The following is a 26,494-nucleotide window of genomic DNA, read 5'->3' as shown; positions in this document are numbered from 1 at the left end:
AGAATGTGGGTGGAGTATCACTTTAACATCCATCAAGTTAATTTCACTTTAACTACATTGGCTAAAGCTGCGTGGAAAAACTGACTATTTCAGCCCCAAAAGCAGACCCGTTTTCATTGGTTGGTCCTTTTTTGGACAAGCTGGCAGTCTGCTTTTAAACAAACCCAGACATTCAAAATAAATTTTTAAAATGCATCAAACCGACATGCACTCGTATGGAAACCCTTTAGCCCCTAGAATGCAAATTTTACACTTCGAATTAAGGATGAAACGAGGACACCACTCCACCACAGTGGACCTCCTCTAAGTTTTAGTGAGCTTCTGGGTCACTTGCTCTTAATATAGAAAGGAAACCAGGGCATTTTTCTAACTATGGCTTACCCATATTTGGTCAAATTTCTGGGTCTGCTTAACACACATCCACCACTGGATAAAACCAAATATTTATTTCTAAATAACAAGTTTCATAGAACTCAGACTGTTATCCAGAATAATCAGTTTCGAGCTAACCTTGTAAAAACCAGCCCCTCTCTCCGACAATATTTGCTTCGTACTGGGTCTGGGCTGCCGGCTGTTGAAAAATGATTGCTTCCTGAAGGCGTGGGCTGTGTTGAGGTTTTAAATTTTACCCAATCGCTAAAGTTTGTCCGTGACACATGTAATGCACCACTTTGATGCCAAGAAGCGTTGTTCACTTCCTTCCGCTGCCGTTGCTAAAACTACAGGCAGACTGCAATTCTGAAACAGTGCAGAAAATCGAAAACATTGTTCACAACTTCTCTTTCTGTTCGCTGATTGGCCTGGTCAAAAATCGACCAGAGACATTCGAGTGTCCAGAGAAAGTTCAGTTTGAGCTTTAAGCAAGATTTTTTTTTTTTGAACAACGTTGCACAGGACTGACTAGGCTAGGTGTGAGCTAGAGAGCCATTTACAGCACCAATATACGTATGTCCACAGTAGGTTTAAAACATTCTTCATTCCTGTTCCAGTAGGGATGCAATAGTTTCCAGTTGCAAGGTATTAAAATGTACTAATGTTGTGTCGTACCGGTTTGAGGAATAGACATAGTTTTCTCTAGATGGGTAAAGCACACATTTAATATCTATTACTACAATCTGTCAGCCAAGTTTAATGACTGTAGGAAGGAATTGTGAAGATATATCTATTTTAATTTAACCATAAAGTAATTTCTTTCAATGGTATTAATCTATAATTCCTAACAAGAAATCATTAGAAACCAAACTGTGTATTTGGAGGTCAGCGCATCACTAATATTTGAGATTGGAGAGCTCTTTTTGTTGTATCTATTTCAAAGCTGTGATAATTTCATAATAGCCTTCGTATCATCCCTACCTGTGTCGCTGAGTGGATATAAAAAGAACTAAACAGACTAAATCCCCATTTGCCCCCCCCCCCAAAAAAAAACAACAAAAAACACAGAAATGTTGAGATCCTTTTATTTGGATTGATACAGTACTTCAGGGGCATTGTGTTGACCTGAATAATGAATTAAGACGTTTCCAGATTTCCAGAAACAATTTATTCTCCGATTGAGATGAAACTACTCTCTTTGAATGCAGTATGTCTAAATCTTAACACACTGTCTAAAATGGCTTGATCAATAAATATAAGTACAAAAAGACAATCGTTTTTATCATCAAACAAAAAAAAAAAAGAAAGAAAAATCATAAAATAAACCTCGGCAGTCCAGGATTACCCACAAACAAAATCATTAAAACATAAAAAAAGTAATGAGCAGTAACAAAAATAATACTTAAATAACATAATAATACTAAATTTATTATTATTGTCATAACAATATCCAGTCAAGTTTTCCTATGATTAGATTTTCAAACTAACTAATATGCACCAGTTATTTCCAGTTTGGCAGAGTTGAGCTTTTATTATCAAATCATTTTTATTGCTTTATGTTCTTGCTTTATTTTGGATCTCCCACACGTTGGCAAATTAAAGAAGTTAGATTTTTCTTCCCCCACCTTTTCTCAAATAGTTTTTATATATATATATATAAATTTATATATATATAAAGTTTATTGCCACTCTGACATTTTGGCGTGCCAAAACAGCGAAAAATGAAATTACAACACCAATTTCACGTTGGATTAGTGCGTCCACTTCAGAGAAATTCTAATACTTCGAGGAAGGAAGTACTTGTTCTTCTGCCGTACATAAAGCAATATAACATTCCTTACATTTTGGAAAATCAAAAACAGAAGCGTAATAAACCAAAAATACTAACATAGTATAAGTTTTTCACTGTAAATCCAGTTGACATTAAAATGCAATACAAAAGGCAATAAAGTACAATATAATAAGCAGTGGGTCGTTCGTTAAACTCAGTACCCCGGGATCTTTCCTTCACGCGAGCTGACCACCGAAAACGTTCAACATGTGTTCTTTTTTTATTTGGGGTCACCGACTGCGTGTTTTTCCCTCCGCATCATCCGACGCTGTGAATTCTCCAGTAATTTTGTTGCTGTTTTAAAAAAGTATCATATTTTCTAAGGTTATACAGAAGAAATGTGTCACGCAAGGAGCCTCCAGACAAGCTGTATCAACAGCCTCTAGCATCCCAACCAACAATAAATGAGCACAAATAAAACATACGTGAGGTTCAGCCATTGTGGGGATGGATTTATTCACCAATGGGGGACTCCCCAAGTCAAAGCAACTCATTAAAGCCTATTGAATCCTGTCAAAGCCTCATCAGATCTTTGGTACAAAATAAAATAAGAAACTTTCCATCTACTCTTTCTACTCACTTTCTTTGTTCCCGCTATTCTACGTTGCAAATCCGTCAAAAAGAAATACCTCTAGAACTCTGACCCTTCCTGCTTTCCACAGGAACGTCCACTCCTATCTTCTGCACCACATCTCTCTCTTTCTCACACTTTTCTTCTGCCTGCAGCTATAACTCTCTACGCACTGCATCCCCTCTCACGCTCGAATAAAAACAACGACGGGCTAATTGTGCTCAGTGGACACAATGAAGAAAGTATACACAGCTGGGAGGCTGAGCACAGACCGCAGATTCCACCTGTGCTGAGTCGGGTTTGGGGGTAAGGGGGGTAATAAGGGATCTCTAGAACTAACACATCTCCAGCATTTTGTTTGAGGAATTTGCTGTGTCATCAGCAAAAAAAAGAAAAGAAAAAAGAACTTGACTTAGCTCTTTGAAAAAGCTGCGGGTGAAATATTAACTAGTCTCCCAATGGAAAACACCTGAAATGTCTTTGGTAAAACATGAAATAAAGTAAAACCACATCGGTCAAACAGCGATCGTAAGATATGCAGGGACGTTTCGGGACTAGAGGACCACTAAGATCAGAAACTGAGAATTTCAGCTGGATGGCACCTGACCAGTGACCGACCGGTCAGAAATCCAATCTTTTTTCAGTTAGTCAAAGTGCTATGATTCCACTAACCTCAACACTCTTCAGTGCTGTTGCTGTTACTGAGGGAAGAAGACATTATTAGAATTCTGATCGGTGCCCCTCTATCCAGGATTTGCCACCTCCAGTCAAGGAATAGTCCCACTACATGAGGACCTTTGAATTCTTTGTGCTTCCAGCAAAAAGTGTGTTCAGTAGAGCCTATGCAGCGACTGACTGTGGCCTTATACACTGAAAAAGAACAAGGAGGCGGCTTTTTTTCCCTTTTTGAATCTGAGCTGCATATGATTTTACAAGTAGAAGGAAAGAAAAGCAGAAAACCAGAAGTATTTGATCTCTACTACCTAAGAGTTCAACCTTTAAACCCATAGAATAAGGAAAGTCAGTCAGGTATGCTCTGAAGGCCCTGGGTTTCTCCACAATCACAAACATATGAAAAATAAAACTGGCTTCTGGGTGGCCTGGCTTTTCCTTCTCCTTTAAGGAAACAACATACATAATTCTTATTATGAATCAAAAAAGGCACTTCCTACATATTCCTCATATCATACACATATATAGGACATACACTTTTAAGAAGGTATACTTGCCTGCGTGTTACAGACACAAGCATGGTTATATATGTTGGTTAATAATATGTTTATCACCGAGTAACATCTTTATATATGTCAGTTTCACCTAAAGAGTTGGAGACAAGGAGATTCTAGTATCAACCAGCCACCCACCAGTTTGGCACCTACAACTAAAGCTTAAAAATATTAATAATAAATAATCATTGTTTTTTTTTGTTGTTTTTTTTGGTTTTAGTTTTTTTCTTAAATTCAGAACAAGACCCTGGTTTGTTTCTTCTTTTACAAGGAAGTAAAGATCACAAAAGCATGTGCTCTGTGTGAGTTTTAAGGTGCTTTTGTAAACTCAGACTCAGACATGGGTGGTGTACAAGAAGGAGAGCCAACCAGTTTCTGGTTGCTGCGTTTGTGATTCTAACTTGCCTACTTGCTAAATATGTAAACATGTTCAACGTAGCAGAGTCTACGGCGGGCCAGGACAGCAGACTGGGTGGCATTCTCTTTCTCTCTCTCATGTGCCATCTTAGAGTCTTTCTCTTGTTCACAAAGCCTGGAACATAATTCCCACTGACCAGAGAAGTACACCTACATGTGTGCATCTGTGTGTGCAAGTGTGTGAGCGCAGGCATATCTTTTGCATCTTTCAGCCCCAGCCTCCTAAAGGTGTATCCCAGTAACACACTGGTCGTTAATGCTGCGCACACCCTTCATTGCACACACAGAGTCACAATCGAATCCCTCTGCTTCCTCATGCTCTGCCACCCGCTTGTTAGGTGAGATTGTTGCTGATGTCCAGGGCTTGCTGGTACACCTGAGTCATGTCTTCCAGATCCCCAAGCAGGGAGAAGCTGCCGTTGTCCCCCGGAGAGCCTTTCATTTTGGAGCCGCGACTAAACTTCGGACCTTGGATGGGCGGCGCGGTCTGAAGACCTTTGAAGTTGGCGAGCTGAAGCAGGTTTTCGGCTGAGACGCAAGCCCTGATGTTGGTGCGGAGGTGTGGGGTGGAGGGATGCCACTCGGCTCCACCGAGGGAACTCGGCGATAGCGACAGAACAGAGCTGTCCTCCCCCACGATGCTGGAGGGCCGACTCTGACTGCGGGACAGGCCCGAGTCGGTTGTGGGAGGAGGCTCGCCTAGGACCCCTGCTACTGCTGCCGAAGAGGGCAGCCCACTGTAGGTGGAGTACTTGCCATTTCGCTTCAGAATGCCCTTCCTTCCCATCATTCGCTTAGGAGGGGAGGTAGCTACCAGAGACATGCTGGCACCTCCTAAAAGCTCAGAGGATTCACTGCGCTCCGGGGAAGAGTAGTACCCTGATTCCCGCTGTTGGTTGTTTTTCAAGATGCCTTTCTTTGGTAGAGACGGTACCATCTTGGCTGGTGAGCCACCTCCCAACACTGGCTCGTTTTCCTCTCTGTCAGGGCTTGAAGCCTCCTCTCCACCGTCAGCTTGTTGAGGCAGTGCCCCTCGACTCAGCTCCACTTCTTCAGGACTGGCGGACGTTTGCTCCTCAGTGACCCTTGTCTTCAAAATGCCCTTGGGTCTCTTCAAACCTGGTTTATCCTCTGCGCCCTCTTGGGACTGGCCAGCTTCAACGTTTTCCTTCTTTGATTTCTTGGGCCTCTGCCGCAGGATCTGGGGTATGGCAGCAGCTTTGGCTCCGGTACTACGTGGCTCAGTGCGATTCTGCCAGTCGATGAAACGGGCAAGCATGGGCGAGCCACCGTGGTCGCGCTGGCCCTCACAGTCACAGACGCTGTTTTTCCAGCCCCAGTTTACCCACCAGTGATTGGCTATGTCCTCTACTGTGGCTCGCCGCTCGGGGTTCACCATCAGCATCCAGCGGATCAGTCCACGGGCATCTATAAGCAACGCAATATTGTGTTAGATTGTATCAAATGTTGAAATTACAGGCAAATGTAAAATGTGAAGTGAAGCTTTATAATTTCAAAAACATATTGGAATGTCCAGCTTACTGAATGTATTTCAATTAGAGATGCACCAAGATTTTGGCAGATAACCAGAATCAGCCCATTTTCATTTTCACCATCCCCAGACAGTGACAGCATTTTTCCTATCTGAGAATGCACCATAAACTGCACCAGGTCATAGGAACAACAACAAGATTCAATTCGGATGCAGTTACTGGGGGAAGAAGACTCAAAGTCAGCTATTTTCAGTATCAGTGAAATGTTTTAAAAAATTCAAGGATGCAACAGATATTCAAGAGCATTTTTGAAAGGTATAAAGATTCAGCGACATGTCCAGACATGTCATTCAGTCTGGGTTATGGTTAGAGAAAGCAGGAGAGAGTAGCATGTAAAGCAGATACCAGGAAGGCTGCTCTATGCCCTGTTTTATGTCTTTGATCTTTCAATCTCTCTGTGTCGTGGAACATGGTGTGTTTGTAAATGTTGACATCCTTTTGGAAATGTCAGAAAAAAGGTTAGGATTTATATTCTCCAGCAATAGCTGATGTAACGTTTTGAACCGTGAGTTAACATCATAATAACTAGCTTATGTCTATGACCCACACCGACTTCTTGCCGTGAAATATAAAAAACAAACTTCTTAGGTAGAAAGTCATACCTGAAGACTGAGTGGGCTCTTTGTATTCACCATTGCTTATCTGACGAATGAGCTTCTTGTGGTCTCCCCCATCAAAAGGCATGGTTCCATAGACCAGGGTATACAGCAGCACTCCGAGAGCCCAGCTGTCCACCTGGTGAAGACAAAAACCTGGTTACAGACTTATCCATTTGGTTATAAACAATCTGACATGCTGTATATATGGTGGATGTCAGCAAAAAATACACAAAGAAGTTGAGGTGTGTTATGCAAGCTAAATGCAGTCGTCCAAACCTTGCTTTGATTAGTGATTCATGGCATGGAAATGTGGAATGAGCTCAGCTCTACTCAACATCAGATTGGAGCTCCGAGAAACCCTCTAGATGTTTGCAGTGAACCAAATAAACACTACGTTCACTTTTTTTTTTCACACTATCCTACAACAACATTACTGTTTAAAAGCTTTTGACACATTTGTCAGATGAAATGATGGCAAATGATGGTGATATGGTGGGAAAATAATTGCTTCCTCAAAGATTAGTCGCCCCCTCTCTCTCCTGCCATGTCAGGCAGGAGCAAAAATGTTCGTAGCGCCAGCCTAATGCATTATGACATTCTAAGATGTTACATAAGAGTTTATGTTTTGTGACGTTAAGAGGTATGGGGGCACGGAGTAAAGTGGTGGGAGCGGAAGAATAATAAGACCAGAGGAGATACCTGTATTGGGATATTTTGAATTCCTAGCAGCTTACTGGAGACAAGATTACGACCTGTTTCTAGGATTCTGTATCCATGACAGGAACCGACAGATTCTGTGCGTTGACGTTAGATTGCAGGGAACACTCACAATGTTATTTGCTTTCCTCTGGGGGTAGCTAAGGTTTAAAGAAGTAGACGAGGAAGAGGAAATCAGATAAGACCAGTAAAAGAGCTGGTGTACTTCCTGATAGGTTTTGGACCTGCATCAAGAATGCTCCACTCTTCGGTCACCATTGGTCAATTGTGTTGAAGGCGAGACCGGGTGCATACTTTTCTTGTGTTCTATTTTTGATGCTGGTGTTCGTTCTGATTTGCGGCCTCGCCCCGAGTGTGGTTCTGTAATTTCGACAGCAAATGGGTTTTCACATCCCTAAGTAAATTATAGTGACTCACGCTAATCTGGATAGTGAACAGATTTAAACAGATTTTACAACTGAGACACAAGTGGAGTTATAGTTTATAGAACTTTTTGGAGTCTTGTTTTTTTTTTCTTTTTACAAAAAGCAAGATATACGAGAGATCCAGAATTTCAGGTTTAAGCCAAAATCATTTTTTGTGTGGAACTATGCAGTCCCCTTGCAAAGGTTTTCATACCCCTGAGATTTTTCACATTTTGTCACCTTGCAGCGACAAACTTTGTGTTATTGAGAATCTATGAGATAAATCAACACAAAATAGCATATATTTGTGAAGTGGAAGTATGTGACTTCTTCAGAGGACATGGTGAAGACACTGTCTAAACTGATAAGCTGAACAAGACAAGCATTAATCACAGATGAAGAAAACTCATAATTGGTAAAGCCACTGGTTTGACCAAGTATTGACCAAGAGAAACTGAATACAGACGCATAAAGTGGACACAAATTTTTAAACTATCACTTTAATTATGCAATGGAAAGATTTCAATGCAATACAAAATGGATTGTAAATACTTCTACAAGGCACTGTTTGTGAAAGCTTCAAACCAAAACCTATAATTAAGTGTGTGACTATGACTGCACATACATCAGAACAGTCTGGATCATTGCTTGCTTCACTGAGCCTCACCTCCGGGCCACGGTATGGTCTTCCATTGACAATCTCTGGTGAAGCATAAAGGGGGCTTCCACAGAAAGTTTGCAGCAGCTTGTCCTTATGGTAGAGGTTGGACAATCCAAAATCAGCGATCTGTGGACATACGATTAAGTGATTCTTGTGTGACTGATAAAACTTTATAGATCCTTTGACATACGTACAGGAAAGCAACTCACCTTAATATTGCAGTTTTCATCCAGTAGCACGTTTTCCAGTTTCAGATCCCTGTGCACCACTCCATTCTGAAAAATTAAAGAAAGCAATCCGAGTGATGCATCAACAAATTTTTTTATCCGTCATCCTCCCATTGTTGTTGCGTAATGATTTACTCTGACTGGCATAGCTTGTGACTCTCTGGGGAAATCAAGGCGTCCTGTTGGTCTAGCTCAATTTTAATTGCTCCTGTGCCCTCTGGGGTCCTTCTGTTGACATCTGCTGCGATTTCCATTTTAAATCAAGTCACATGTGTCACATAAACATAAGCCTGTAATTACGGGGCCTGTGCAAATGATGTTCTCACAGCACTTAGAGAACATGGTATTAAAATAACAATCCTGATAATGGCTGGGTTTAAGCAAACATCTAGGAATTAACATGTGGTACGCAGAGCCCCGCTCAGATGTGGAGGAATGACTTCATTCGTCAACCCCCCACCAGCTTGTGCTGATGATCTGCGAGGCATCTCGCATTGGTTGTTGTCTAGCACGCCGCTCGTGTTCACATGACTCTGATTGGTGGATGTGAGGGAAGGAGTGATTGCTTGCTTGTCGCGTCAGTGACTCACGCCATCCCACCCAGCAGGAGGCTGCACTCACTGGTGATGAGTCATCATTTATGGTTGTCTGGGACTCTCCTATCTGAGGACAATGATGTCAGCTCCCATCTCGAGCTGGGACAAGCATGACAAGTATGGGAGGGGGGCGGCATCCAAACAAGCTGTGTGACCTAAGGGGGTTTTTCACAATGGGAACCATGCTGCTTGGTGTGGAGCATGGGTTGAAATGGGTGTCACTAAATCTCCTGGGGGGGCTCCCCTGAGCTCAGGGGAGAGCCTGGAGCATCAATCAGAGTGTGAGCACAGAATGAATGTGTGGTCTATGAATGGAGTGTAAGCCTGAATTAAGCTGGCCTACGTTCTATCTTCACTTAACTAAAACAGATGACTCTTTAACCCCAATGTGCCAAGAAAAGCACGCAGTGCAGTACCGGCAGATTATCTGACTACACAGCTAACTTTGTGCAGAATGCTTCCTGCTCCAATTAGCCTGGAAACCAAAGCCTGTACAGGGAGTGAGAGGTAAAGAGTTTCACCTGTATCTGTTTATCTTCATAAAAATGCTGGTTAAATATGCTTTTCTCACCTTGTGGCAGTGGTGCACAGCAGAGACTATTTGTCTGAAGAAGTGTCGTGTCTCCCGCTCACTAAGGCGCCTACGCTCGCTGATGTAGTCGTACAGCTCCCCCTTACTGGCATACTCCATGACAATCACAATCTTGTCCTTGTTCTCAAACACTGAAAAGTAAATCGAGCAGAGACAAACTTTTAGGGTTCGAACAAGTTGAATTTAGGCCATTTAAATGACAAAAGAAAAAAAAAAACAGTGACCAATCCTGTGAGCCCCATTTTAGCTTTGGAGCAGAACTCAAAATTACAGAGCTGCACATTTTCTTGACAGCTTTCCCAAAGTTACATCATCCAAACCCCACCTCACGTGCCTGGTTTCTATACAACATTGCAGAAGGAGGCTGTTAATTTAATCAAGCTCCATATTCACAGAAGAAAACAGGTGGAGAAAAGCAAAGAAAAAGCTAAAGGAAAACAAATGAATGAGGTAAGAGTAAGCATGATATGAGTTAGTGGATTAAAGGCACCCACTTTACAGCATGTAAAAAATATATCAATTTGTGATCTCTCTCTAAATGTTCCCTTTTATAATGACACTGTTATGTTGTTCAGCTTCAACCAATTTAATGTATTTTGGACTTTAAAATGTCTATGATGAATTGCAGTCCAGATTCTAAACACCCTAAGAGAACAACTCTTTTACTTGGCTCTGACAGGAGGTTATCACTTCAGGCTTATTAGCGGCTAATGTTTATTCACACTGCATTCTCACAGTGTTGTCAAATTGTTTGTAAGTTGTGTGTCACTTTGTTGCAGTTAGTGACACACAACTGCAACAACGCATCTAAAAATGCTGATGTTAGCATTTTTCCAAGCATCTAAAAATGCTGATGCAAAAAAGATTCAAAAGTGATGAAAGTTTCTTTACAGCTAGCCTTAAAAGTAGTTTTTATTTTGAAGATTCAAATACAGACTTTTAGGTTTTGGACTGAGGACGTATGAAAACAGTCCAGACTTGACAACTGTAACAACCTCTTTAGCACAGTGTGTAGGTAGAAAGCTAAAAAGAGTCATTAGCACTGTTAGCGGCTAACGGTTAGCCAGTTGCAAAGTACCGGTGAGAAATTTGTTTTAGTTGACTCCGTCGCCACAATGTGGCGATTTAAGAAGTACTCAAACATAACAAGGCATAAGGTTTAAGTCACAAATCTTCATGTTATCGGCTCATAATATCTGCTTAGTCTGTTTTCACCAGACAAATTCACATGCTTATATTGCATCTTCAGCTTCACTAGGCCTTTTCCTTATTGACTGAGTAGCCTGAAGCAATTCACAAAAAGAGAACCGATGTAGTTTAAGTTGAGAGTTTAAATTCCCAAACCGTACCGTTTATGATACAAAAGTAAAATTGTGACAACGCAGCATATTACTACCCCACTGCAAATCATTAAACACATAATTGTGTGTCATATTTTTGGCTTATCAGTGTAAGATTTCAGCTTTGGAAATATAGCTGGTCTATGAGGAATGACAGTGGTTAGGTAAAGAGAGAACGGAGGAGGGAAAAAATGAGTACGTGACAACAGCACAGTCAGTCATGTTGCTGTGTATTGTGGGTGTTGATTTTCCCACACAGCAGGGTTACCGAGGGTGAAGACCTCAACTTTCTACACTCTTGAGTGAACACCTTCATAGTCTGTCCCCGTCTTAATTCTTTTTCCTCTCCCAGGGTCCTTTTAAAGATATAATCCTCTACAAAAACACACGGTTGTTGAGTGATGTTAATGCTCCCTGATTGTGACTGTCTGGCTGCTTGGGAAACAGCAAGACGGTTGTAAGCCATTGCATTCTGCAGGGCAAAGACGATCCAGCCGTCTGATTGGCGGACAGAGTGGGGACCTGGGGTGACATTCACACTGATCCTTGATGGGCTTGTGCTTGGTGAGCCAATTCTCAGCTTGCACTCCCATTTACCTTTAACCTCTGGTGGCGAAGTAATTACCTAGCTTACATAAGTCAGGTTTGTTACGGTCTGCTGGGAATGCCAGACGGTTTCTTCATCACTCACTGAGCTTTGTTCATATGTCAAACCTTCACATCTGACTAATTTGCAGCTATTGTTCATTTGCCTGTGCTGATGGAAGGCTTCTGTCGCAAACTTTCAAAGCGATAAATATATTACAATAAAATGACAAACAAGCATTGAACATGTTTAGTCACAATGTAATGCAGGATTTCAATGATTACAATGTGAAAAGAAAACATTTCAGATAAAAATATTTGTTTTTCATTTCAAAAGAAAGTACACAGATCTTAGGTCAAGGTTGTTAATATTAACATTTCTGCTATTTTGTTGTTTCTGCTATTACATCATTCCTAATGTATTTTTTTGCACTTTGACTTATTGGCCTACTTTGGTGCACTACTTTAGAAGTAGCTGAGGCAGGAAGTAGGAAGTAACAGAAACAAAATATTTGATGTGTGTAAGGTTCATAATTATTTAGGGCAGCTCAACTTGTTGGACTTGGCTGTTCAACCCGAGCGTGATTAAACAGTTCCTCAATCAAAATCTCATTGTCTTGTTAGTCTATTTTTGTGTCAAAGACTAAAGTACAAAGGTGTACAGAGAAATTAGCTTGCGACTGCAACTGAACCATTCGTAACATGATCATTCCCGCATGCTGACTGTGCAGCTGGAAGTTCATAATTCAGTTAGCAAACTATACTCAGGAAAAAGGAGGACGGAAGAAGCAGAGAGACGTGAGAAGCAGGACATGAAGACCTATCTGCAGTTCATAAAAGAGAGAGCAAGACCTACAGCAAATAACAGGAAGGCTAAACAATTGGCCTGTTTATTCTTTTAAGGTTTCCACTTAGTTTTTTTTTAGAAATGTGGTCAAGATTTTTGGAAATGTCAGCTCTTTTAAAGATCTGCTTAGTGAAGGAGAAATAAACTGGTGTTTGCATGTAGCAGTGCTAACAATTCTAAAGACAATTTAAAAAGCCATCTTCTTAATCATTTTCTCTTAATTTTGAATCCGATACCGAAACGGTTCTCCGACACATATCTTATATTGTTATTGTTAAAGAGAAATCAAAATTGGCTGAAACTGGTACTGTCCAGAAAAATGGAAATTGATCTGAAAATACTGACTGGTGAGTCGCAAATTTTACCACTGAGTCACACCAAAATTTGATGTTGCATATGCATATGCATATGTTGATGCTCATATCTGTGTACTTGTTGCTAACCAGTAAGCCAAACCAGCATCACTGCATGTACTCAGCAATAGCTTTGCATATCTTAGCCTGAAGTAGGTCATCCCTGCCCAAAATCGTTCTCTTAAATGTCACATTATTCATAGTTAGTGTAAAAATGACTCACTTTAAACATATACAGCTTGGAAGAAGACATGTAAGCAAAGATTTTTCTAATCTCACTTTGTTTCAGACCGTGTTAGTTTGTTCAATTACACCCATCTATAAAGCTGACACTTTGTGTAAAAAGGAGGGCACTAACATGCAGCGGAGTATCGTTCGCTTCTAAATGCCCCACTCAGCATGCTGACGAATGCAAAATATAAGGGAGTGGTAAAAATCCATCTTCACGCACACATCTGGTTCAGCTTTGCTTCACACAAGGCAGTTAGCAGGGGCTGTTGTAAGAGGGTGTTGCCGGGTACACAAATCTCTGGGCCTCCTATATATGTGCTGCAAGCGAGCGAGGCCTGGGTGGAGGCCAGGCCACAACAGTAAACGCTGGCTTTGGGGAGAAACACCAAAGAGTGAAAGTAACGAGTCTGGTCGAGACTGCTAGCGGACCTGGTTGCTTATAAATGAGGACGAGACTAACAAAAAGCCTGATATGGGCTCCTCAGAGTTTACAAAGCTGCCTGTTCTTTTAATCATTCCCTCAAAAGACACATAAAACTGTGCTGCTATTTAGCAGCTGATTACTGACACGTTCCCATGACAAATTGTGTTTGTTTATGAACGCATTAGTGATAATGATCTGGGGACTTTGTACTTGGACAACGGGACAGACGGTAAGTCTGATTGGGCAATGACTCCTAACCTTTTCGTTCTAGGGCTTCTGTCCCAAATAGAGTTGATACAGTCAAAGGAAAAGTCACAACAAGTAACTTAAACTGCCCCTGCCCTGTGACTTTAACTAACTGCACATTGTTGTGACTTTAACTAACTGCACATTGGCCAGACTAAGCAATGATTAACTGCGAGCAGTACTTCAAGCATTCAATGCAAATTGTTCAGTGGAGTCACCATTAATTCTAATCTCTGTTTTCCTTCTTTGAGGCTAAGGTAATTCGAAAGGGCTCAAAAATCGGAAGTTCCACAAAAATAAATATCCGTGCTGTCTGGGCCTGATGTGAAAGCTTTGATATTTACAGAGTTGCTTACTGAAGTACGCTTCTGGTTGCCATTGCTCCAGGGAAGACTTAAGGATTTTCCTCCCACTGCATAGCACTGGACCAGAGTCAAACTGGGAGCATGCCTAGGTCATAGAGGTCAATCTAGCTACACATAAGTTACACACACTTTTACACACAAAGGCACTCACACACAAGTAACAAAACCTCTTAAACTGACACAATTACACCGGGACACACACGCACACGCATGCCGAGTACAGTCTGGCTCCCAGCTGCAGTTGTCTCTAAGCATCAGCAGATGTCTGGCTCTGAGATCAAGACCAGAGAAGACAAGGGATGAGACTGCTTGGATGTGGGAAAGGAGATCCCTTAGAATATCACCCCCCCCCACACACACACACACACACGCGCACACACATTAAGAGAAATCCAGACACACACTGCCAAAAACCTTCCTAGCTTTTACTGGTCCAGGCAGCCAGACAGAGGAGATGAATAACATCCCAGATCTGTAGCCTGGGACTTATTATGACATATGCATGTCAAAATAATGACAGTCCTGCAGCTTGGCCACAAGTGCTACATGTGTTGAAGGAAATATGCATTTTGGATTTGTGTGTTTTTTCTCATGTGTCTTCAGGATGTACAAATGTCTGATTTTTTTTTATATATATATATATATATTTTTTTTTTTCTTTCCAGACGCTGCGCTCGCTTCTTACCTTCGTATATAGAGATGATGTGTGGGTGGCGGAGGGATGACATGATTTCGATCTCTCTGCGGATGTGCACCATGTCCTGCTCATCCTTGATCTTCTCCTTCCGAATTGATTTGATCGCCACCTGAAAAGAGACAAAAAAAGAAAGAAAAAAACCAAACACTTTCATTGGATAACTTGAAGAAGTTTAAAATAGATATTTTTGGCTACAGCACAGTAAGTCAGATTTCCTGTTTTTCCCCTTCTAAACCTAGTAAATAAGCTTAATTTTAGCAGGAAATTGTTAAATAGGAACAAATTAAAGTCACGCGCATTATCTTATCAGTGACCTTTAACTTGCACGCAGTCATTTCACAACACATGCGGCGCGCTGTGTAAAATCAATCATTCTCAGTCAAAATATGTGCCCCAGAAAAAGATAGGTCATATAAGTCTATATGTATAAAACACATAATGGAACCTTGTCTTGTATGTTTAAGCAGATATCAATCAACAATACAAATTAAGCTATGATAAGTACCCCAATTCATTTTTAGCGAAAACATTCACAGGCAAAAACACACTGGGTTGCTTATCAGCAATCTACATGGGAGCCTTGGATAATAAGCTGCAGAAAAAAAACTCACTTACTTTACTTATCTACTGCTCCATTTATACCAATAAACACCGAGCAGTTCACTCACAGCACTGCTGACTGATTCTAGATTCAGTTTTACAGCCACTCTGGCACAAAGTAATGCTTGGTGCTAAATGGAATTTATCATCATAATCCCAGCACCCTCCTTAAATTTAACGTCAGCAGATCATCATTCTTCTAGATCATAATAAGTTGCGATGTTTACAACAGTTAGCTAAAACCTGAAAAGAGCTGATCCTTTCAAGATGCACCTTTGCTATGTTGCACTTTTGCAGTTTTGGCCGTTTCATGCCCAAAGTAAAAGGATTCGTCTGATGTTGGGACATTTTCCATCTAACTTCTTGGTCAGCTGAATTTACACTTAGTTGATTTCAGAAAATAAAATCAAGGTATTTGTCCTTTTGATGTTTCAGGGTGCTTTTTAATGTTGATAATGCTAACCATGCTGATTACTATTACAAGATCCTAGAGAAAGTTTAAATTATCAGCTATTTGATCATTTTCTCTCTTTTGAACTGCACAACTCTTGCTTTACGGAGATATTTTTCACACTCTTGCCTCAGCTTCTGAAACAATGGAAAGTCAGCACTTTACAAACAAATATCAGAAATAGGCAACAAACTAGGGGTGTCCTAAATTTTGGGAGATCTGTGATTTTTACATGTGAAGCCGATCTTATCCACCGATGTTGTCAACCTTGGCAACGGTCTAAAAATCAACCACTGTGCTTTTCTTTTCTCCTGTGAGAGAGGTTTGACTGACAAACCGGCCGACCAGGTCATGTCTGCACACTTACAGTTAACAATAGTCACCCCCTTGTTGCCAATTCAGCAACTTTATTGATCTATTGAGCAACATTTCAGACAAAAAATCGGAATCGATAAGTTAGGCTTTTTAAAAGATCGGTAATCAGCGGTCAGCCAGAAAATTGCAATCGGTCCACCCCTACAACAAACTTTTCTAGTATGACAATAAAGGATGATGTTCAACATCCAACAGTCTTTTCAGGTTTTGCATATGCTTGGAGGACCTACAAAATCAAGTGAATCCATAAAAGGAGAGGCCATCATGTCAATGTACTAAAAGTAAGGGGACTCCTCCAAAAGACAAAGTGTTGCTATTCAAAAAGTCATTGAGAGGACACTAATCACAACCTGGCAACCCACTTTTAGTCATTCTAATAAAGAACCTTAATTCAAAGCAGCTGCTAAAGCTGTCCTGCTGGGAGTTTCAAGCAGGAATCAGAAGAATGAGCAGACGTTGAGAAAGTGATTCATTTCACTTGGCTTGCTAAATGGGCCTGAAATCGGAAATCCAGCTGCTACAAACAACACTTGATTTGATGATTCTTCAATGCCGCTGGCCTGCCAATAGCCACAACTGTAGGCATCAAAACCACTAACCTATGCTCTTCATAAATGACAACTTAGCGGCACTCTTCAAATAAACCAATTGAGAGTGCGCAGGCTAGCACATCACGCTAATTGCAGCCTAAACATCCTGGATCAAGTCCTGGGTTTTCTTTGATCATGCCTGTATAGAGTCTGTTCACTCTAAATACTGTTAGTTTAAACTTTTGTCCTCTCCTTGCAAAGTGGCTGCCTTCGAAGGAGCCCATGCAGGGGAAACCACAAGCGGTAGCGAGTGCCAAGCTAATTACCATGTACATCAATAAAAATAACCCCAATCCGGAATAACTCCCTCCCAGACCATGCCTTGATTACACAGAATTTAAAGACATTAAACTATAACAAATGTAGCAGCGGATTTGCATGCTGTGTTCCTAATTTGTTGCTTTGAGTTGTTCTGTTTTGTTGTTGTTGTTGTTAAATTAGGCTTAATTATACCACACAAGTCACTGAGTTCTAGAACATGAGCAACATTTCTTACACGCAGTGGTGGTAACAATTTTTTCCTTCCATTATTTGATATTACAAAAAGTTAGGCATGCTATGTTGTGACAAATAAGTTTTCGACTCCTTGCAGATTTTTTACTGCTATTGCTTTTTTATTTGCACTAAAATGTTTCAGATCATCAAAAAAAAGTTAAAATGGGACAGAGACAACTTGAGAAAATGGCAAACACAGTCTATAATGTGCTATCATTGAATAAATGATAAAAGAAAAAAAACTCACCAAACTAATTTGCAAAAATGTGAAAAGGTTTGGGCAGCGGCATTTCGAACGTTAGCTGGAGATAGGCACCAACACCCCTCCTGACCCCTCTAAGGGACAAGGGTGTACAGAAAATGGATGGATGGATATATGGTGAAAAGGTAATTTCCTACCTTGTTAAATCATGAATGCTGTCATTAAAAATAAATAACAGGATTTCTTTCATGTAACTTTCACGAGCCGTACTGTGGCCTGATTACTACCACACCTGTAAAATCAAAAAATCTCTTAAACAGAACCTGCCTGAAAACGTGAAGTAGACTCAACTATAAAAATAAGCAACACATCTGAAGAGGAAAAACAACATCATTGATATCTATTAGTCCAGAAAGGATTATAAACCCATTTCTAAAGCTTTGAGACTTCAGGAAGAGTCTTTCACACAACAGTAGTGTAGAGCTGCATAATACGCAGACCCTCAATCTCAATCAATCAATGAATTTTTAGTGCATGTCTATATATATATCTAAAACATTTGACCAATGATCATTTGATCAATACATTTCCCTTAATGCTACATAAATCATATTCTGTAGTGGGTGAGATGCTTGGAAAGTGGGGTGATGATAAAGAAATAAAATTTATCAAGAAAGGAAGGGTTAATGTCAGTCAGTATTGTAATCACAATTTTGAGTAATACACTGCTCAAAAAAAAATAAAGGGAACACTTAAACAGGTGTTTAACACTTAAAGTGTTCCCTTTATTTTTTTGAGCAGTATAGTATGGGATTCAATATTTTCCTGAAATTGTTCAGTACTACTTTCTAGCAATGGCTGACGTATCAATTTAATCCAAAGCTTAATTCATCCAGTAGGCCACAAAAGTGGCATACATTACAAAAGCTTCATGGCAATTGTACCAGTTGTTAGGTTCAAGAGATAAATATTATATACACATTAACCTAGATTTGTTTGCATCATCAGTTCTAAACATATTTTGCATTCACTATTTTTGTCGGACAGTCTGAAATATTTAAGTGTGGCAAAAATGAAAAGAAGAAATCTGTAAGGAGGAAACTACATTTTCACAGCACAGTGCGTTTTCCTACTAGAATGGCAATAATCAATCTTCAACTGCAATTTTATTCTAACTTATTGAATGACCCTGTTCTCCCTCACTGGACTTGAGACAATGCCAGGTATTACCATCCTGGAGCTCCTCATGTTCCCATGCCCAGAACTCGACGTGGATCATTTAACAGGATTGTGGATCAACTCCTTGCCAGGCTGGCTGACACAGCTACGCTTGTTCTTAAGTGGATCCCCTATTACCATCAGTCACAGTAAACAGTCCTCGGCACTGCTGCCCATGTTGCCCCATGCCAAGATTTGGGGAGACCTCCACCCTCCCCTCCAACCCCCAAAACCCGACCTATGCTCTAAAAGGAGCTTGTTTGAAGTGAAAATCTGTGCCTCGCTTCAGTAGAGCCTGACATCTTCCAGTGCTTTCTCAGGCTATTAAAGCAGATAAAGTATTCATCACAAACTGACCCGTCCGCGTTTTGTCTGAAGGTCTTGATCATCTGCTGTGTTGACTGCACGTCTGAGTCACTGAGCAGAGAAAGCGAGAGTGGGAGGAAGAGGCCCGTCACTTTTCCAGAGAACTTTATCCTCAAACACAGCCAGGAGTCATAATACCTCATCAGCGGCACCACATATAGCAGAGGAATGTCAAAGTTTCTTTCCCCTTCTGTGCACCTCCCCATTGAAGCCATTATTGGAGAATGATGTAATCTGGTGCTTTAAGATCACTTTTATATGACTCTGTGTTCCCTTCAACTTAGGCAGCCCGTCTCTTGTTATTGTGCTGGGGTTCCCTTTATCCCTTGTGCTAACAGCTCACCTCCTCCTGCCTCTGATGATTCCTCTATGCAGGATATTAACCTTCCCTCCCATCTCATTTCCTGCTGAGGATGGCCTTTCATCTGTCGGTGTTCATTTCAGGTTTGCCTGTCGCCACGTCTTTTTTACTACAGATGTCATTTAATACATAGGGGCTAAGCCAATCTTCTCCAGGCATGCTAACTCAAACAAGGTTGTCGCATTTTCACGCGATGAAAGAGTTCAACTTCATACAGTTGCTGGATTCCAACTCGTACGCCACATATGGCTGTCCTGATTAAAGCAGACGCGCCGTTCTACTTTCACTGACACACTAAACGCCCTGCATCTAATCAATCTTCATCCAAAGCCATACGGTTAATTCCATCACACAGACACACATAGAATCACAGCTTCCTCCATTTATCTCGTCTGTCAGCTCCTGTGATTGAATTTGAGGAATGAGTCGAGTTTGAACCGACTGTTGTTATCTACCATATGGACACGAGGGACTTCCTCTGGGTTAAAGGTCGAGTAAGCTCTAATCGTGTAACGTCAGACGCGCGTGGTGAGGAAGTCATGCTCTGTTAGTGCTGTGTTCCATGAGGGGAGAGAATGTCCACATCAAAAGGTGGTAAGGTATATTAAAGTCTTAAGAAGTTAAAACTGTGATAATTTTCTGATAAAAATAAACTTCTACAGTTTATGGTTCACATGCTAGAAAGTGTGTCCGAGTGAGAACACTCCCCCTCAGCCCTCTTGTTAAAGGATTTCTCAAAAATGCATGAAAGAATCAAAGCAACACTCCAGGTATGCTTTTAATGAAGAAATAACATTTTTGTTTTGCGGAAAGAAACATTCAAAACCTACTACCCAAGTTTCTCACAGTTGAATGGCCGACAAAGACAAACACATGTCAAAAGATGTTCATCTTCCCACCTCCCTCTGCTGGCAGGGAGGTGGGATGAAGGTAACGACCTTGCATGCAGGGTTTCACGGAAAGTTCCACATGTCCTGCCAGAGTGGGGACGGGGTCATATTTTGCCATGATGCTTAACTCATCACGAGTAAGGATATATCAGCGATGGGCGGGTTTGATATGATGCATACAGCTTATCAGGCTTAAAAAAGAAACAGAAAGTGGCCTGCTGACTTAAAAATAAACACACACTGGTTTCCAGCATCTTGTATAATCTCCAACGCAGACAGCGGCATTAGTTTCTGCCATATTTTGGACATTGTCTAAACCTATGGTTGTCAAGCTGTGGTACAAGTAACACTATTAATACCTGGGGAGCAACAATAGGTCTTCAAGTAGATATCTGAAACAAGTAAGCTAAAAAGCACCAATAGCCAAAAAGATTAATGACTCAAAAGAGTTCAAAAACCAGTGGGATTTGCTAATTGGTAAGAGTTGTTATATATGTCAATACCAATGTATTTCGCTGCATGACAGTAGGCACATGTTCACTGAAGGAGGTTGGTGTGAAATTTATAATGGGATAAATCTTCCAAACTGCAAATAAACTTAGTTAACTGAGATTATCACTAAGCTTGACATCCAAGGCAGCCATCTTGGATTTGGCGTCAGGGTTGGTCGGAAACCTGCAACTTTCCCATTTGGAATTTGACATCAGAGGAACTTTCTGTTCAATTGACCAACATGAAACCGGGAACATTTTCATTTCTAAGTAGAAATGGAACATGCGCCACCAAAGCGGTGTCATTCAGTTAAAAATGTTCCTGTTCTTGTTTCTTTTTTATGGCCCAACACAACAAGCCCAAGTTCTGTTGTAGTACTTTGGAACAACAGTGTGGACAAACTTGGGAAACTTGATATTTACAGTGTTGTCTTGAGAACCATCAGACCGTGGGCGTTACCAGACCCATTTCACTGGCATGGTTGCCCTTGAACATATCTTCTGTGGCCTAATAAAACTCCCAAATGCAATTTCCACCAAAGGTTGCCACTGTTTAAAGAGCCTATAAAGATCCACTTGAAAAGGTTACAAAGAAGTCTGATTCATGGAGTAAAAATATAAAGGAAAATTTAAAAAAAAAAAACAACAACTAATGAGTAATACATTGCATTGTTAGGTAGCATTGTGAAGTTGGTAAAAAAATTTTTTATAAATAAATAAAAAAGACAGAAATGTTGCAAATGTGAATCTGGAAGTAAAGTTTAACAAAATATCTCCTTGAGTTTTCTCCTTCAAGTGGGAGTGTGGTTTTACTCATTTAGATCACAAATGTAGTAGAAAATTAATCCTTTCTTCTTCTATTTTTTTAAGTGTTTCCCTCCTTTGGTTTTCATTAGTCATATTGTTGTTTACTGGCTTGGAGCGCACTGACAACAGAACCAGAATGTTTGCGTATAAATTTTAAGTACGGGTCTGGATTTCATATTCATCTCTTGTGCCCCAGCACTACTTTGTGTGTAGCAACGCCCCTGTGCTGGACGTTGGAACAAAGGAAAATGACCTCTGAGGTATCATTCTGAGGGCAACTTCACAGCAGTCGCATCAGTCTGTCAGTAGCCGGATTTGAACCCCAACATCCGGCCGGGAGGCCGCGCACAGGACAAGGCGTGTGCTGCACAGCTTCCCGGCCCCACGGGTCTTATTTTTGAGCGTAGGGGGAATTCCCGACGGGGTGGCAACGGGACAGCTAAGCACACGCCTCTGACTGCAACGCTGCACTTCCTCCGAGACCGGTGTCGTTTGCAGAGACTTCTGACAGTATGCGTTTAAAACGGGCGTCTGGGGGCGCACTAAAACCCACAGCGAGAGGTTATTTACAGCCGCTGAGGGGCGGCTTGTTAAGGGGGCTCACCTCTCTGCCGGAGTGCCGCTCAATAGCCTTCTTGACTTTGCCGTAGGTGCCTCTTCCCAGCGTCTCCAGGAGCTCGTAGCGGTGTTTGAGGTTGTGCTTGTGGTGGTGCTTCTTCACGCCCGAGTTCCGCCGACCGTCGCCTTGTGCCGGGGTATCCTCGGGTGAGGCGCCGGCAGGTGAGGCCGGAGGTGGAGTAGGAGGGGAGGGGACACCCGCCGCCGGTCTGCCCGCCGCGCTTTGACCCCTCAGGGACTCGGGACGGGCGGCACCCCGGCGGGGTGATAAATAAGCGGTCTCCATTTCACTAGGGAGACGTTTTAAACAATCTTCTCAACTGTTAAATATATTTAAACTACTAACTTAAACTAATCAATACGATAATACTTAAAAGACCTAATAATAGTAATAATAAATAAATAAATTACAAGTCATAAAGCAAATGATATTATCACATATGGAATCTAATATTCACTGATTGTCTTTGATCGAAGTAAACAAACATTTCTTCTCTTAGCTATTTTATGTGATAATCGCGTTATAATCGACTACTATTGAGGCGCGCTGATCTAAAATGGTCACTTTATAATAACTAATAGGCATACAAATTAAATTATAATGCCAACGTAGCTAATAAAACATAGACTAGTCTGTGTTCAGATATCGACAGCAAGGCTGCATGTCGCAATCTGACCACGCTTTCGTTCTTGCTTTTGACAAATACTGGCTATATTATCTCTGCATGCTGAAGAAAATAAAAAAAAATAAAAAAATAAAACATAAATAAACTGGCACGATCTAACTGTGGTCAATTCTATGTTGTTCACGTCATCTGTCGTCCTACACTTTGCCAACATCACAAGAAAGGCGAAAAAGCTGCGACGAAACCGGCGTTTAGGGTGAAGATGACCCTCATTGTGTCCACGGCCCAGGTACACAGCTCCTTTCATTCATGAAGAGGCTGTCTATTGTGCGTCTGCTTGCTCCGGGCTCTGCTCGGCGGCGGTGGGAGTGCGCTGTGCTCGGACTCTGTCTCACGCTGACGCGCTGTGGATACTGCCATGGTCGTTTCGCTGCGCCCCTTCTTGTTTTTCCCCCTCTCCTTCTTCGTGTGCCCTTCTTGTGTTTCTCCTTCCCTTTCTCTCTCTACCCACGGCGTGAGGGGCCGTGAAGAAGGAATGCGAGATGATCCGAGATCGGAGGCGGAGTTTTTAGGCAGACCTCCTCCTACTCTCTCCTGCCTCTCCTTCCAGCGGTCTTGTCCCACATACACTGCTCGCTCTCTTCTGACATGACCACGCAGGGGCGTAGCCAGGTATTACAGTGTTGCTGGCTGCAGTAATTGCCCATTTATCTCCCGTTGCAGTGGCGCAATCTTAATCTGAAAACTTTAGGAGGTAATATTCATTTAAAGGAGGTGGACAATGCGGATGTTCTTAAAGCTGCAGTAGCTATACAACTTTTACAAAAGGTACTTTTTGACATTTGCTGAAACTGTCACTATGCCATTACAGTATGGCATGAGGCAGACGGTCTGTGAAAAATTCAGCTCCTCTGCTACACCTTTTTCCTGTTGTGAATGCTAGGCTAGTTAGCATGGACACTGATGACAGCAGGTAAACGGTTTTCCTGTAACGATTAGTGTGTTTTTTTGCTATTAGCACATTTAGCAGCGAGTACTTGACATTGATTGACAGTGTTAAGCCCCTCCTCCTGGCTCTGATTGGTTGTTTTTGGTGCATTTTTTCAGATGGCAATAAAAGCTCAGGGAGGAGGTGGAGGAGATCGAACTCTTTACAGATTATTTGTCCCAAGACATACTGTCACAATATGGTGACAGTTTTATAAATATGTAAAAAAAAAAACTTTATATATTTGTTTATATATATAAAAGTTACATACTGCACCTTTAAAAACGCAGGCATCACTGTTTAGTTTTTATTTTTCTACCTATGATCTGACTGGCCACGGTAGTCAGATCAGATTTAGTAAATTCCAATTTACTAAATATTTACTACCAATATTTAGTAACTTGGAATACTATTGAAAACATCATTCATTTTAGTAACTCCGATCACTAAATTAAATATTATATACTTTACACACAGAACAATTCCTATTAAATAGACGTTTTTCCCCTTGATGTTTTTCTTGGAAGATAACATCAGATCAATAAAACAAATGTTTTTAATACAGACGTGGACCTAATGAGAATGGTATTTAATACCTGTGTAAAAATGACAAACAAACAAACCTCATCGGACATCTTGTAACAAGGCCCCGCCCACAGGCGTATGGGCATGGTCAATTTTTTTGCCAACGAGATAAAGTGTGCATCCACACAACAGGATGGACCAGACCAAGCAGTGGCGCCTCAGAATGGCACAAAAACACCAAACAACACAGGACGGTAAAAAAGACGTGGCTTGCATGTAGATACCGAAACATGGAACTTTTGAAATTTTCCCACTCTGGTTTTTCAAACACTACTGTTTTTCTATATCGATGCGCACATAAAAGCTAAACAATAAAAAAAAAAAAAACTTTTCTACATAGTCGCTACAGACATTGCCACATCTTGTCTCTGTGTGGGCGGGGCCTTAATTATTAAACATAACTGTGTTGTGTATTTGGTGCCCCCATTTGAATGGGAGTCTTATTGTTGCTGAGTCCATACAGTCTCAAATGCGAATGTCCTCAGAGAGTCCAGGAAGACCTCTGTGTACATGTACAAATGGTAAAACTTATGTTTACACAGGCTTTGCGATCGAGTGGACAATACAGCTGTCAGGGAGGTATAAATCAGGCCAAACAAGGTTTCCAGGGCCAAAGGAAAGAAAAAGGTCCACGGCGTTACAGGTTTTACACCATATTTTGTATTGAGGTGCTTTTCTCCATGTCCGTCTTTTGTTTCATGCCAAGCCCATCTAGAGTGTTTTTCTTTCTCTCTTTCTTTCCTTGTCATGAAGCTAAGTTTTAGAATGCGTCAGACATCAAACTGTCAGAAACTGGACAGAAATGATGTGATAAAATAGCCATGGTTCAAAGAAAATCATTAAGAGACATAAGAAAGTCTGGAAAACAAAAACTCAACGCCATCAGGGCTGCAGTAATTTAATTTAAATTGTGTTTCATGAAGGCAATAACAGTTGTCAATCAGTCGTATTACATTTACAGTACAGAGAGACACAATTAATCATCTTATCGTCTTCAACATCTGGGTTTAAGTAACTTGATCCAACTTAATGTGAATTTATTTCTGTTTTTGTTTAGAAGGTGTCTGAGCTGTGTTACAAATTACAGCAACAGATCTTCTACCACACTTCCCAGTTGGTCTGAGGTGCTTTTCCAGATTCCCATCCTGTTTTTCACACCAAACCTACCAGCAGTGTTTTGTAAGAAACAGCTCAAGCTTAGTCTGACCTGCAAAGTCCAGTTAGTTGATCAAACTCCACATGTTTACATATGGGATGGTAGAACAGAAAAGCCTTTTTCCTGGCATGCCTCCTAAACAACCAGTTGGCATGTAGGCAGCATCTAACAGTTGTTTTGGCAACACGAGCCTCGGTAGATGCCATTCTATACTACTACTTCCTAGAATTTTTAGTCCTCTCATATAGTACCATTCTTCTCACTTTGCTTGGTGCAAAATAAACATGAGTGATAGTGAGCGATCACCCGAGCGATCAGTGGTGAAATGAAAATGGACGTCTGTGTAACGTGTTATGGTCTAAGAAAACATGAAATCATGAAGTACTCAACTTAAAAAAAAAAAAGAAAAAAGGTTGTGTGTACATTAAACAAATGCTTAAGTTCCATTTATTTTAAGGGAATTGTTAGAGGTAATGTTGTAAAAATAACAATTAATTTGTTTTAACTTTGCTTAGATTTTTTTTCAAGTGGACAACATGCCTTTGGAGTGTCCTTATATATTGTGAAATTCAGCTATTACAGGAAAAATACCTGTTCAACATTATCTGATCCAACAGCTAAATTTATAGTGAGCAATTTCCTCTGGTTATTACATAAAATAGCTTTTTTACATGTTATATGTCTTTGATAAACAATATGAGTTGAGTTTCTACTTATAGCAACAGACTGAGATGAGTATCTGATCTATTTCCTTCGCTTGGCCTCATCCGCTCTGTGTTGTCGAGACTGGCTCTGTCCTGTGCTCAAAGAGTGCCACCACT

At 41.0% G+C, this 26,494-nt stretch overlaps 1 protein-coding gene across 2 annotated transcripts; it reads right to left on the bottom strand.

Moving 5' to 3' along the window:
- Window positions 1-1,443: 1,443 nt before the first annotated feature.
- On the bottom strand, window positions 1,444-23,545 carry nuak1 (NUAK family kinase 1). 2 transcript variants are annotated; one of them, XM_023348667.1, is made up of 7 exons: window positions 22,305-23,545; window positions 14,843-14,963; window positions 9,746-9,897; window positions 8,561-8,626; window positions 8,316-8,477; window positions 6,573-6,705; window positions 1,444-5,845 (listed from the first exon to the last, which is right to left on the bottom strand). In XM_023348667.1, exons 1-7 carry the CDS (start codon window positions 22,602-22,604, stop codon window positions 4,752-4,754), a joined length of 2,028 nt encoding a protein of 675 aa, XP_023204435.1. In that variant the 5' UTR covers window positions 22,605-23,545; the 3' UTR covers window positions 1,444-4,751. The 2 variants fall into 2 exon arrangements, with proteins under 2 accessions (XP_023204435.1, XP_005814516.2); XM_005814459.3 differs by having other exon boundaries at window positions 8,358-8,477; window positions 22,305-23,544.
- Between the last annotated feature and the right edge of the window lie 2,949 nt (window positions 23,546-26,494).

Source organism: Xiphophorus maculatus, chromosome 2 (assembly GCF_002775205.1).
Source record: "Xiphophorus maculatus strain JP 163 A chromosome 2, X_maculatus-5.0-male, whole genome shotgun sequence".
Lineage (NCBI taxonomy): Eukaryota > Metazoa > Chordata > Actinopteri > Cyprinodontiformes > Poeciliidae > Xiphophorus > Xiphophorus maculatus.
The sequence above is the reverse complement of the archived record's forward strand: the minus strand, read 5'-3'. Positions and strand labels throughout refer to the sequence as shown.